Source organism: Solea senegalensis, unplaced genomic scaffold (genome assembly GCF_019176455.1).
Source record: "Solea senegalensis isolate Sse05_10M unplaced genomic scaffold, IFAPA_SoseM_1 scf7180000017763, whole genome shotgun sequence".
NCBI lineage: Eukaryota > Metazoa > Chordata > Actinopteri > Pleuronectiformes > Soleidae > Solea > Solea senegalensis.
In genome coordinates this window covers 1-14,186 of record NW_025322515.1, presented here as the reverse complement: position 1 = coordinate 14,186, position 14,186 = coordinate 1, and the positions used below count along the sequence as shown (strand labels likewise).

Below are 14,186 nucleotides of genomic sequence, written 5' to 3'. Positions count from 1 at the left end.
GACGGATGTATAGAACAGTTCATTATTTGGTAGACTGTCTCTTGGTGGATGTATAGAACAGTTCATTATTTGGCAGACTGTCTCTTGGTGGATGTATAGAACAGTTCAGTATTTGGTCAGTTTGATGCTGATTTTAAAGAACAGCTCACTATTTGGCATATATGGAACGTTAAAACTAATATAAATAAAAATCCTGGGTTTGAAAAAAAAGCTTCTGTTTTTTTCTTTTTTTATTGTATAAAAATAAATCATTTAATTAAAGATGTGTGATTTTAGCTAATGCTAAAGCTAAAGTGAGATCTGAGAGAAGATGATGGAGGAAAGAGAAGAGAAGCAGGGACTTCCCTGCACCTCCATCATCATCATCATCTGCAGGGAGGGAACACACACACACACACACACACACACACACACAGGCAGAGAGCCTCCCACACACAAACACACACAGTGCTGAGCGCTAACACGCGGCTTTAAACAGCTTCACACGAGACAAAGGGAGAGTTTGTGTCGACATGGAGGAAAACATGGACGAGTCTCAGAGCCAGAAAGGTCAGAAAATAAAATTCCTTCCTTCATTTTAATCCCTTCATCATCACATACACACACTTTTGTTTTTTTATTATAATCTGCTATTTTACTATTCAACAGCACCCTAAAAATGCTATTCTAAAAATAGCATTTTTTTAGAATAGCTGAGGTTTGTGTGTGTGCAGGAGAATGAAAGCATGATGTTTGGGCAGAGGGTGAGGATGAAAGGATGAGGAGCTGTTGGCAGACACAGTGTTGTTTTGGAGGCTGGATGAACAGATAGACGACAGACGGATACAAGGATGGATGGAGGTGGGAGTGGCAGGGGGGAGGGGGTGTGTGTGTGTGGTGGGGGTTGAAGATGTTTTTAAAAATCTAAGCTTTGAAGTGAAAACAGAAAGAAAATCTCAGCAGTGATTGATTCACTGCTGATATTTTCTTTGTTTGCCTCCGTTGTTGATGCTTCACACTTGTCTGAACCTCTCCTCGTCTCCTCTCCTCTCCTTCTCTCCTCATCTCATCTCCTCGCACTCTCTTTCCCTCCATTTTTTCTCTCCCTCTTCAGACCTGGTTAAGGTTATCCTTTTCATTTCTGATTTTCAACCCACTCTTTCTCGGTCTTCTTTTCATCCGTCCTTCTATCTCCCCTTCTTTCCTCTAACATCTATTTTCACTCATCCCTTCTCTCTCTCTCTCTCTCTCTCCCTCCCTCACCCTCTCTCCCCCTCCCTCTATTTTTGTTGCTGTTTGTCTTTTTTTCTGAGTTTAATTTAAACAATGATTTAAACAATTGACGCATTTGTCGTCAACAGTAAAAATGGGCATGTCCTTGTTTCTTTAATGTGAAATAAATAAAAAAGTAGCAGCTGATGATGATTTTTTCACACACTCACAGATGCACACACACACGTTCACACATGCACACACACAAACACGCACAAGTGCACACATGCAGACGTGCACACATGCACAAACATACACACACACAAACACACGCGCACACACACAGATGGCGACATCATTAAATTTTAAATAAACCATTAGTGATTTGAATGTGGTTTTCATTTTGATGATCATCGATAGTCTCCATGGTAACGCTGTTGGGAATTTTTTTTTTTTTTTTTCCATTGAAAGGAAATGGATTTGAGCCAATCAGAGGACTTGTTCTTATTAAATAAATAAATCAGATAAAAATCATTTATTTTACACCTTTTTCAAAGGGGGCATGGCCTGGGTTTAAAGTGGAAATTTTTCTTTGACATAAAATCAATTCATAAAAAGATAAAAATAACTTTTTGCAGAAGCAACATAAAAGTCAAATTTAACAGCCGTTCAGTTTAGAAACAAATTAAAAGATTTCTCATTTTTAATTTTTCTGACCGCTAATAGAAAGTAACTTAATGTAGAGAAGAAGTAGTCGATAATAAATCACTTTAGAGACACAGACACACACGCACACACAGAGACACAGACACACAGAGACAGAGAAACACAGCGACACAGACACACAGAGACTTCTCCCATAACAAAACAATTCTTACAAACCGTAAAACTATCTTTGTGTGCTTGTTTTGTCGTTTAGCATTAGCGATAGCCGGCTACAGGCTAAGCTCCACGCTAAACTACACACTATGCTCGTGTTTGATTTGCATGTGTGTTTATCATCTCGTTAACCACAACGGTATAGAAGCTCCAGGCGTCCTGATGCAGTCTTTCACTTGTCACAGTGTCCTCTGACTCTGGGTCAGACTCCGGGTCAAATGTGTAAGGGATTACAGCATTACTCAATGTTTTGATATTTTCTAGTGGTGCATCCCCCTTTCCAGAGGGGGAGCTGCGGGTCTGAGAGCTGACGTGCCAATTACGTCATTTCCAGGTAACTAGCCAATCACAAGACAGTCCATGTTCTGCGGGTGTGATTTTGGTTCGGCTTGTTTGTAGCAACTTCATGTTTGTAAGTACACCGCCAAACCTCACATATAAGTGAGATAGGACCATCCTATGGTCTCTTTAATAATATAATATTTCCCTCCTTGAACCTGCTGTCCCACATTTTACCAGGTCTTTGATGAGGATTATAACACACACACACACACACACAAACCAGTTAGTATACATTAGTCAGGACACCTCATAGAGCCTTAAACCCTAGAACCAGGTCTTAACCCTGAAAAAGGTGTGTGTGTTTGTGTGAGTCATCATGCTGCTCAGGTTTAATTGACCAGTCTTGTTGCCATGCCAACTGGGGTGTGGCAGGAGGCTGCTGACCCACTTTGCCTGTAGTGTTGTCATGGCAACAGCAGGGGCTCCTGCCAGTGTTCTACAGTCACACACACACACATATATCACTCTTATGTGTTGCGATAACACAGAGTCTGGTTGTCATGACGAACAACGTAAGAAATAAGATTGACGTACTATCTCAGTGTTGTCACAGGAACAGAGGAACAAAAATCAATGCCGACATGAGCTCGGTAGGAAGAAGAAGAAGGTTCCGTTTTACAGATGACTCTATTTAATAAATCATCACAGCTACGAGCTAACAGCTGCTACACACACACACACACAAACACACATACAAAACCCGGTCCTCATGAGGCAGGACCTCAATTGTGAATTAACCGGTTAAGTTCAGGACTAAGATTTGACTCATGGTGGACTTGTGGTTAATCCTGGTCAATGCTAGTCAGGAGAGAACTGACTAGCATTGACCAGGAGTTCACCAGAAAAATCAGCCCCGCAACTGTGTTATCCCAGCTGTCACCTACACACTACTATCTACTATAGGTACAATAAAATGAAAAATAACACGTACACATACACAAAAAACTGCCAGTGGTGTGCCATGACCGGCTCTAGGTCGGCTTGGAAAAGCTCAGGGCAAGGTGGCAGGCGGCCGTCTGCTTTACAGCGACCCCCCGCCCGGACCTTGCCGCTTCCCGGGGACGTGGGCGTGTACTTGCAGCGCCTCTCCGTCTCCTGCCCCCAATTTTTTTTTTTCTCATTAATGATAAATTGTTAAAAAGTGGTGGGAAAAGTGTTGATCATAAATAGTGTTGGGGACATACAAGGACAGGTGAGGCATACTTTTTATTAATGCTTATTAAGGCTAAATTTTAAACTGAAAATTAAACCCTGCTAAACCAAAACTACATGTTGATTGATTCATACCTTTCAATTTGAAACCCTGGCAGTTGCATATTCGTTGTCAGGATGGGATTTCTTGTTTTTATGAATTCCTTTTCTGACCTTATACTTACCTCAAGTAAGTCCTCTTGGGACATACATGCATATGTTCGTACATATCATACTTACCTGTATAAAGGAGTTTATTACAGCCTTATATAAAATCAACAATAATGATAATAATAGTAACGCAAACAGAGCATCCATATCGGAATAGTATCAGCAGATATCCAAATTTAGGTATCGGGATCAAATCAGAAGTGAAAAAAATTGGTGCATCCCTAATCTATGTCACATGTCTTTATCTCATTGTTTGACAGACTTTTCCAATGGAAAATTGAAGTTTGTAAACCACTCAGTCGCCCACACCAAAGACCATAGAGAAAATCAGTGATTTTAGCTGCGGGGACACAGGAACTACTGGTCCTCTGCTGCCTCGTGTTGTCACTTTGTGTCACTGAGGTCCATTTGAACGAAGAATTCTAATGCTGAAGTGACAAAATCATACATTTGAACTTAGAGATGGAGGCAGCAGTGGATCAACAACCTTTGTGTGTGTGTGTGATGTTAAAATCACTGATTTTCTCTCTGTTTAGTCACATTTACAGATAAACTTCATGTTTAAATGTGACAGAAAGTTTTCAGTTGTTGTTATTGTGCGATTGCGATCTTTCCCTGTGATTGTGATCTTTCCCTGTGATTGTGATCTTTCCCTGTGACTGCGATCTTTCCCTGTAACTGCAATCTTTCCCAGTAAACACAAACTTCACTCACATTATTTACATCAGACTGTGTGTATGTGTGTGTGTGTGTGTGTGTGTGTGTGTGTGTGTAGGTTGTAAGGAGTGCTGTGAGCGATGTGTGGGCAGTTTACCGTGGGCGTCGCTCATCGCCACCGTCCTCCTCTATATGGGTGTGGCCTTGTTCTGCGGGTGTGGCCATGAGGCTTTAAGTGGCACCGTCAGCATCCTCTACAACTATTTTGAAGTCATCAAAGCTCCTGAAGGATCACTGGACGTGTTCACCATGTGAGTGAGCACATTATTCACCCTGTAAAACACTGATCACTGGATGTTTTCACCATGTGAGTGAGCACATTATTCACCCTGTCACACACTGATCACTGGACGTGTTCACCATGTGAGTGAGCACATTATTCAACCTGTCACATACTGATTACTGGGCATGTTCACCATGTGAGTGAATATATTATTCACCCTGTCACACTCTCTTGTTTTATTACAGTGACATGAATCATGTTTAGTGTCAAACATAAAGAGTAGATTTTTTCATGTGTTCATCAGTTAGAGAGTGATTCCTCATTGTGTCCGCAGCATTGACATCCTGCAGTACATCATCTATGGTCTGGCTGTTGGCTTCTTCGTGTTTGGAGTGTTGCTGTTGGTTGAAGGTTTCTTCACCACTGGAGCGATCAGAGATCTGTACGGAGAGTTTAAGATCACCGCCTGTGGACGCTGCCTCACTGCATTTGTAAGACAGAAACTTAAAGCCCTGCAACTCACCTGTGACGTGATAGAACATTTAAGTGTGTGTGTCTGTGTGTGTGTGTGCAGCTCATGTTCCTGGCCTACCTGTTCTTCCTGGTGTGGTTGGGAGTGATGGCGTTCACCAGTCTGCCCGTCTTCATGTATTTCAACGTCTGGTCCATGTGTCAGAACAGCAGCCTGGTGGAAGGAGGGAAGTTCTGCCTGGATCTGCGTCAGTTTGGTACGTGACCGTCAGTTCACAAGGAACCACTACTGTGTCACCTGATACACACGTGTACAGACTTCACCAACAGGAAACCACTCACTCTCCTACAACAAACCCCCGTAGAGAAAATCAGTGATAGCTCAAGTTAGCTCAAGGGGACACAGGAGCTGCTGGTCCTCTGTGCCTCGTGTGGTCACTTTGTGTCACTTTGTTAAATCTGAACAAGTGATTTCAAACACTGAAGTGACAAAATAAGACATTTGAACTTTGTGATAGAGGCAACAGTGATTCAACTACTCCTGTGTGTGATGTTAAAAACACTGATTTTCTCTATGAGGTTTGGTGTGGGAGAGTGAGTGGTTTACAAACCTCAGTTTCCCTGTACTTGTGCCGTTTGCATGTAACATAATCAATGTCTTTTGCACTTGTATAAACATGGCGACACAAAATGGTAGCCTCCATAAAGCAAGACCCTGAAACTACATATAAAATTGGGATGCTGCAATAACCACATTATTGTTTATTTTAAACATGTTGACAGAATGAAGTGAAAGAAGACAGTCAGGTGTAAACTGGCAGATGGAAAAACCTGAGTGTGCTCACAGTTTCAGCCAAATCACAGGTGGAGTTCCCACAGCGGGCCATGTGCTCAGGAGGAGATACAGTCATGTGACCATCTGAGTTGTGTGTGTGTCACAGCATCGCCCTCTGCTGTCCAAACTAGAAAACTGCAACTAGATCTGACAGTTAAAAAAAAATTATTTTGAAGAAAAAGAGCTGATTTTAACGGTAATGATGATGCTGATGGTTATGGTGAAGATGGTGACGATGATGATGATGGTGAAGATGGTGAAGATGGTGATGATGAAGATGTTTCCCTCTGTGTTCTCTGTGAAGGAGCAGTTACCATCTCTGAGGAGAAGAAAATGTGTGCAGGGTCTGAGAAGTTCTTGAAGATGTGTGACTCCAATGAGGTAAGAGGAGGAAGAGGGGGATAAAGAGGAGGAATATGAGGATTAAGTGGAGGATAAAGAGGAGGAAGATGAGGATAAAGAGGAAGATGATAAGGAGGATGATGCAGATAAAGAGGGGGAAGATGAGGATAAAGAGTAGGAAAAGGAGGAGGAGGATAAAGAGGAGGAAGATGAGGATGAGTTTTGCAAATTTCTCCAGATTAAATTTATTTGTAATTTACATCAAAACTTTTATAATAACTGTGTGTGTGTGTGTGTGTGTGTGTGTGTGTGTTACAGCTGGCCATGACCTTCCATCTGTTTGTTTGTGCTCTGGCAGGAGCAGGAGCTGCTGTCATCGCCATGGTGAGAACATTCACACACACATATACTGTATACATATATATATATATATATATATATATATATATGTATGTGTGTATGTACAGTATATACATATATACATATATGTCCAGATATTTACTGGCTGATCCTTTCAGCTCAATGCTCCCTTCTGGAAAGGGTAACCAGAGCAAGTACGGCAGGTACAACTCGATTGTCTTTCTGAAGCTTTATTCCACATACACAGCTAGTGGTAGCTAGACAGCAGTCCGTTAGAAGTTAGTTAGTTAGACAGTTAGTAGTTAGTTAGACAGCAGTCTGTTAGGTTGTAAAACTGATAAGTCGTACAGGTTCTGGTGATAGATTGCTTTAAAAGGCACGCACAAAGGTAATATATAACAAAAAAGGGCTTTGACAATGGACCTTGAAGGCACTTTGAAGGACACAGTGTTTGATACCAATTACAACAATAAACAGATAGATAGCTTTGCCTGCTAGAAAGTTCTACAATATACAGTGGGTTCGGAAAGTATTCAGACCCCTTTAAATTTTAGGTTTTTCACTCTTTGTTTCATTGCAGCCATTTGCTAAAATGTCTCTGTGTGTAAAAGTTCATTTTATTTCTCATTAATGTACACCCAGCACCACATCTTGACAGAAAAAAAAACAGAAATGTAGAAATTTTTGCAAATGTATTAAAAAAGAAAAAGTGAAATATCACATGGTCATAAGTATTCAGACCTTTTGCTCAGTATTGAGTAGAAGTTCCTTTTGAGCTAGTACAGCCATGAGTCTTCTTGGGAATGATGCAACAAGTTTTTCACACCTGGATTTGGGGATCCTCTGCCATTCTTCCCTGCAGATCCTCTCCAGTTCTGTCAGGTTGGATGTTGAACATTGGTGGACAGCCATTTTCAGGTCTCTCCAGAGATGCTCAATTGGTTTAGGTCAGGGCTCTGGCTGGGCCAGTCAAGAATGGTCACAGAGTTGTTCTGAAGCCACTCCTTCATTATTTTATTTTAGTGTGCTTAGGGTCATTGTCTTGTTGGAAGATGAACCTTCGGCACTGCAGCTGAAAAATAGCATGATGCTGCCACTACCATGTTTCACTGTTGGGATTGTATTAGGCAGGTGATGAGCAGTGCTTGGTATTCACCACACATACCACTTAGAATTAACGCCAAAAAGTAAAATCTTGGTCTCATCAGACCAGAGAATCTCATTTCTCATAGTCTGGGAATCCTTCATGTGTTTTTTGACAAACTCTCTGCAGGCTTTCATATGTCTGAGGAGAGGCCTCTATGCACTGAGGAGAGGCTTCCGTCGGGCCACGCTGCCATAAAGCCCCGACTGGTGGTGATAGTTGACTTTGTGGAACTTTCTCCCATCTCCCTACTGCATCTCTGGAGCTCAGCCACAGTGATCTTTGGGTTCTTCTTTACCTCTCTCACCAAGGCTCTTCTCCCACGATTGCTCAGTTTAGCTGGACGGCCAGGTCTAGGAAGAGTTCTGGTCATCCCAAACTTCTTCCATTTAAGGATTATGAGGCCACTGTGCTCTTAGGAACCTTGAGTGCTGCAGAAATTCTTTTGTAACCTTGGCCAGATCTGTGCCTTGCCACAATTCTGTCTCTAAGCTCCTTGGGCAGTTCCTTCAACCTCATGATTCTCATTTGCTCTGACATGCACTGTGAGCTGTAAGGTCTTATATAGACAGGTGTGTGCTTTTCCTAATCAAGTCCAATCAGTTTAATTAAACACAGCTGGAGTCCAGTGAAGGAGCAGAACCATCTCAAGGACAATCATTAGAAATGGACAGCATGTGCGTTAAATATGAGTGTTACAGCAAAGGGTCTGAATACTAATGACCATGTGATATTTCAGTTTTTCTGTCAAGGGTTAGGGGTTCTGGGTGTACATTAATGAGAAATAAAATGAACTTTTTTGATTTTAGCAAATGGCTGCAATGAAACAGAGAGTAAAAAATTTGAAGGGGTCTGAATACTTTCCGTACCCACTGTATATGTATATATAGGAGGAGGAGTGCAGGGGTGTGGCCTGGTAGTGAAATATGACACTGAGTGGGATCTGTGCGTGAGAGATGAGCAGAGAGACATTTACAGTGTTTTACCAGTTCTTACTGTAAATAAAGGTACATTCAGACTAATTTTGTAGAGATTTAAAATGTGTATCTTGACTCCTCCCCCTCCCAGGTCCACTTCCTGATGGCTCTGGCTGCAAACTGGGGCTACCTGAAGGACGCCAGCCGGATGCAGAAGTACGAGGACATCAAGTCCAAGGAGGAGCAGGAGCTGCATGACATACACTCGACACGCTCCAAAGAACGACTCAACGCATACACATAAACACACACACACATCCTCCTCGTGTCTGCTGTAGATCAGTTTCAACACTTTAACATAAAAAAGGGAAAATTCAGAATTCATCGGGACCAGAATTTATGACATCCCTTGAATGCAACAGTCAGAGCAGCTGCAGAATCACAGTCTTTGTCAAATCTACGTCCGATTTATGTCAAATCTATTTTTTTGCATCTTGTAAAGCTAAATTTTTGCGTACTGGACCTTTTAAAAAAAAACTAAAAAAACAACAACAATCAAATAAAACTAAATGACAAGAAACATCATTTTTTTAAAAAAAAACAAGATAAGAAACAAAAGATAAATGACGAGAAACATTATTGAGATATTTCGCATAAAATGTCAGGACGATCTACAGCAGACACACACACACACATACACACTTAGATGTGGCTGAATGGTCATGTACTGTAGGTGGCGCTGTCGTGCGGTGCTGTGTCATGATGCCGTGTCGTGTCGTTTTTCGCCACTTTATGACAAGTCATGGTTTCAGCAGAGGAAACGTGGGTAGCTTTGCTAATTTGTTTGCCCCACCCTATTTTCCCTCTGGCCCCTCCCCCTCGTCTTATCCAGTTTCACCTGTGGTTCTTCACAAATTTTTTTTTAAATATGAAAATGTGAACATTTACGAATGACGTCATAACAGATTTGTCGCCATTTTAAAAGTGAAAAAACAGGGTTTGTTTGTGTCGCCCATCATCGTCCCCTCTTTGTATAAACGTGAACCAGCACATCGCAACAGCACAACGTCTTTTTAACGCGCCGTCTTTTCTCATACGACTTTTTTTTTTTTTCACAATTTTTCTTGATTTTTCACACAAATTTTATATCAGTGTTGTCAACGTGTGATTTTAACGTCGGGGGAATATTTTAAACTGAGACCAGGTGTTGTTGGGGAGGGGTTGTGGGTGGGGGGCAGGGTTTCTATCACTTTTACATCGTCATGTAATGATTCAGCATTTCTGCACACACACCCACACACACACGTTTCAGCCCGATAATGTGACCAAACGTTACAGGCACTAAAATGTATCTTTACTGACATGACCCACAGTGCGGGGGTACACTGTTAGAATGCAGATATGAAGAGTTCGATTTCTTTGGGGTTCGTGTTTTTGTAGACAGCCAGTGATGCTACAGCTAATAAGCTAACAGTGTTTCTCACGTTGTTGCGTTACTTCATGTTTGAAACAGACGTTGAATTAACAAACTTCTAATTTCTGACAAAAAAAACAAAGACCTGGAGTGAAGACACGAAAAAACAAAAGCAGTACAAGAAAACGTAAAAGATAACATAATAAAGGCGCTAACAACGTGACGAAAAAGTCAGCTACCGCCCATAGACGCGCTCAGAGGAACACATGATATAAACAAAAAAAATTAAGGTTAAGATTAAGGTGGGAATTCTGAGAGAAAAAAGTCAGAATTCTGAGATTAAATTCATAGATTTGAATCAAAACTCTGAGATTAATTGGGAAATCTGAGAAAACAACATTATAATTATAAATAAATTATCGTTATTATTATTATTTTTGAATACAGAAAATTATCTTTTTATCTTAAAACGATTTAGATTCATAAAAAATTGTTTCAAGTGAGAAACTGTTTATGTAACAAAGTCTCGTGTGTCACCAGCATTCTGTTCAGATTCATTTAAACTGTTTTAAACTTTAACTTGTTTTGTTGACGATAAGAACACAATGATCATACGTATGACGTTGTGGTTGTCGACGTGATTCTCTATCTGCCAGTAGAGATGATGAAGATGACAGGTTTGATTTAATGAGACTACCAGCACACACACGTACACACACACATAACCACTGAGCCATAATTACTTTTCACTGAAATTATTTTCAACTTTGAAACTTTTTAAATGTAAAATCATTTAATGAAGAAAAAAATGAAATGTGAAATTTTGTTCATTTATAATTTTCTTAAACTTGTGTGTGTGTGTGTGCGCACAGTATAAAGCACTGTACCTGCATTAACGCTAACTGTATAAAGATATGATTAATTTATGTGAAAACTGGAGGTGAACAGCGTCAGTGAGACTGGACGAGGCCACCAAAGTCAACATTTCCCAGAATTCTACTTGCTATGAAAGCTGCATTTACACATACACTCACACAAACTGTGTATTTACAGAAGAGGATTAGGAGATTAAAGTGAGAATTCCGAGATATTTTTTATTCAGAATTCCAAGATCAAAGGCGGAAGTCCGAGAAGAAAAATCAAAATTCAGACATTAATGTAGGAAAAGTCAGAATTCTGAGAGAGAAATCAGTTATGTGATTAAATTCTCAGACTAAATTCAAAATTCCGAGATTAAAGTCATAATTCTAAGAAGAAAAATCTAAATTCAGAGTTTGAAGTTAAAATTCCAAGATTAATGTGGGAATTCTGAAATTAAAGTTATTCTTATTATTGTTGTTGTCAAGGAAGAGGGGGGCGTGGTCCAGACTTTTATTTTTACAGTAACAGTAATCTGTCATTTAATTGCCTGAAAACAGATCAGTGGACGTCTTTTTATCAGTGTTTTTAATCTCAGATCAAAGAAAAAACATGTTTTTGTGGCACTTACTGACCATTTTGATCTCTTTCTCGCTCTCTGTCCCTCTCTGTCCCCCTCCCTCTCTCTCTCTTTCCCTTTCTCTCTATCTGTCTCCCTCTCTCTCTTTCCCTCTTGCTCTCTCTCTCTCTGTGTATAGTCTAACATTGGTTATAATCTGAAGAAATAACAAAGACAAAAGTGAATGAATTCATAATAATGAAGATAATCCTATACTCGGTTAAACAAAAGAAAAAACCTTTTAAAAAAAAAGCCAGTGAATCTAGTTGTTGTGTGTGGCATGGTTATGCATTTAATGGTCATTTTGACAAACTAAAACAAAAAGAAAACAGAAAAATATATATAATTTTTTTTCTCTGCCTCTTGCAAATGGTGTTGCTAAGCTAGCTTGCTCGCTCAGTTGTTTACCACCACAGCAGTTTATTATCGTAGCAGTTAAAAAAAATAAATCAAGACGTTAAAAACAAACAAATGTCCTCTTTCAAGTGCATGAATCTCTGACTGCGAATCATGTGTTCATGATTGTTTATGCTAATAAAGCCCATTTGCAGATGTGGTGTAATGAATCAGCACACATTTTACTGCTCATGTCCTCTACTTCTTCACGCTGGATGTCTTTATTTTAGGCTCCGCTCACACGGCAATGTTGCTGAGTCAGCGATCTCTCACATTTGTTTTCATGTTGCTGCTGCTGGGGTTATTTTGGGTCAACATCTTCTCCTACACTTATAACATAAACAACCAACAACATAAACGAGAGCGGAAACAGCAGAAACGAGAGCTGAAACAACATAAACAAGAACGGGAACAACGTAAACGAGAGCTGAAACAACGTAAACGAGAGCCAAACGAGAGCAGAAATGAAAGCGAAAACAATGTGGAAACAATGGAAACGAGAGCCGAAATGAGAAGAGATGAAAGTGGAAAACAACGCAAACAAGAGCTTAAACAAGAGCGTATACAAGAGTGGAAAAACGAGAAAAACTGAAACGAGAGTGGAAACAACGGTAACAAGAACAAAAAACAATGTAAACGAGAGCAGAAACAACGTAAACGAAAGCGAAACCGACAGCGGTAGCGATATAAACAAGAGTGGAAACAACGTAAACAAGAGCGGAAACATCGTAAACGATAGTGGAAACAATGTAAACAAGAGTGGAAAGAACTGAAACAAGAGTGGAAACAACGGAAACGAGAGTGGAAGCAACAGTGGAAACAATGTAAACGAGAGTGGAAACAACGTAAACAAGAACGTAAATGAGAATGTAAACAACAGAAACAAAGTGGAAACAACAGCGAAAACAGTTTAAAGGAGAGCGGAAACAACATAAACGAGAGCGGAAAACGAAACATTTAGCTCCTGTTTATCGTTCATGAAATAATTTAGGAAATTAACCCTATGAAATTAAAATGTTTCCATTAAAAATTAATGGAAACTCATTCTGTCTTTGATCTCAAGTGGGGGGAGGACTTAGAACTTAAACATGTGATTGCAAACGTCAGCCTGTGGAGGGCAGCATCACACTGTAGAAAAAAAAGGAAGATTAACAAATGTAACAGATGTAACAAATGAAAGAAGTGTTTTTTTTATTGCCTCATCAAAATCTGTTTTAATCCTACAGTGCCATAATCTATAGCATTATATGAAATAATCTACAGTTTCTTGTCCAAAATGGATCAGGGTATATAATAACAACATGTATCTCTGTGTTGGGTGTGCGAAATGATGTCTTTCGCACCCTGTGTGCGAAAGACATCAAGGTCGCAATGGTCGCAAGTTTGACTCCACCCTTGGCTGATTGTACTCAATTCCACTGTAAATCGCTTTGGATAAAACCGTCTGCTTAATGACATAATATGTAGTAGTAATAATATATAATGTGTTCTCAGCAGCAGGGGGTGTTCAGGGGGTGTTTGTGCCTCGTACAAACAAAAGAACATGAACTGTCCCAGAGAACTGTTTTTTGACGTGAACTATGGCTGAGCAGAACAAGGGACTCAAATGCAGGACTCAGAACACGAATCAGTCAGTAACAGAGTTTAATTCCAGGCAGAGGTTCGGTACACGGGAGATCAACAAGAGATCAGGCAGAGGTACAAAAACGTCAGGCAAAAATGCAAGGTCAAAAAAGGCAGGCAAGGTTCAAAAACACGAGAAGGCAAGACTATGGCTTTGAAAAAGAGTGCTGGAACGTGAGCTAAGAACTACAACGAACTGGCGACAAGACAAGACACAGAGGGGAATATAAGCAGTGCTTGATTAGGGGGTGATAGGATGCAGGTGTGGTAGACACAATCAGGGATCAGGTGCACGCCAACAAGGAAGGGGGCGGGGTAGACAGGAACCTGAAACAGAGACAAGGGTGAGTGATTTACAAAATAAAACAGGAAGACAAGACATGGAACATGAAGGGAGAAACAAAACAAGATACTTAACGGAGGTGACAGATCATGACATTTTTATTGTGGTGAATTTATATGATTTAAAATAAAGTTTATATGAATCAAACAC

At 40.3% G+C, this 14,186-nt stretch overlaps 1 protein-coding gene across 1 annotated transcript; it reads left to right on the top strand.

Annotated features, from left to right (window-relative positions):
* The first annotated feature begins 421 nt into the window (after positions 1-421).
* Positions 422-11,649, top strand: LOC122764909 (neuronal membrane glycoprotein M6-a-like). Its single transcript, XM_044018907.1, has 7 exons — positions 422-549; positions 4,550-4,742; positions 5,049-5,205; positions 5,289-5,442; positions 6,325-6,401; positions 6,681-6,746; positions 8,935-11,649. Exons 1-7 carry the CDS (start codon positions 513-515, stop codon positions 9,085-9,087), a joined length of 837 nt encoding a protein of 278 aa, XP_043874842.1. The 5' UTR covers positions 422-512; the 3' UTR covers positions 9,088-11,649.
* The last annotated feature ends 2,537 nt before the right edge of the window (positions 11,650-14,186 follow it).

Bases quoted from the DNA above. Each gene is read 5' to 3' on its own strand.
- LOC122764909 (XM_044018907.1), top strand. From the start codon at position 513: ATGGAGGAAAACATGGACGAGTCTCAGAGCCAGAAAG. The intron at 550-4,549 runs GTCAGAAAATAA...GTGTGTGTGTAG, and splicing joins CGAGTCTCAGAGCCAGAAAG to GTTGTAAGGAGTGCTGTGAG. The intron at 5,206-5,288 runs GTAAGACAGAAA...GTGTGTGTGCAG, and splicing joins GACGCTGCCTCACTGCATTT to CTCATGTTCCTGGCCTACCT.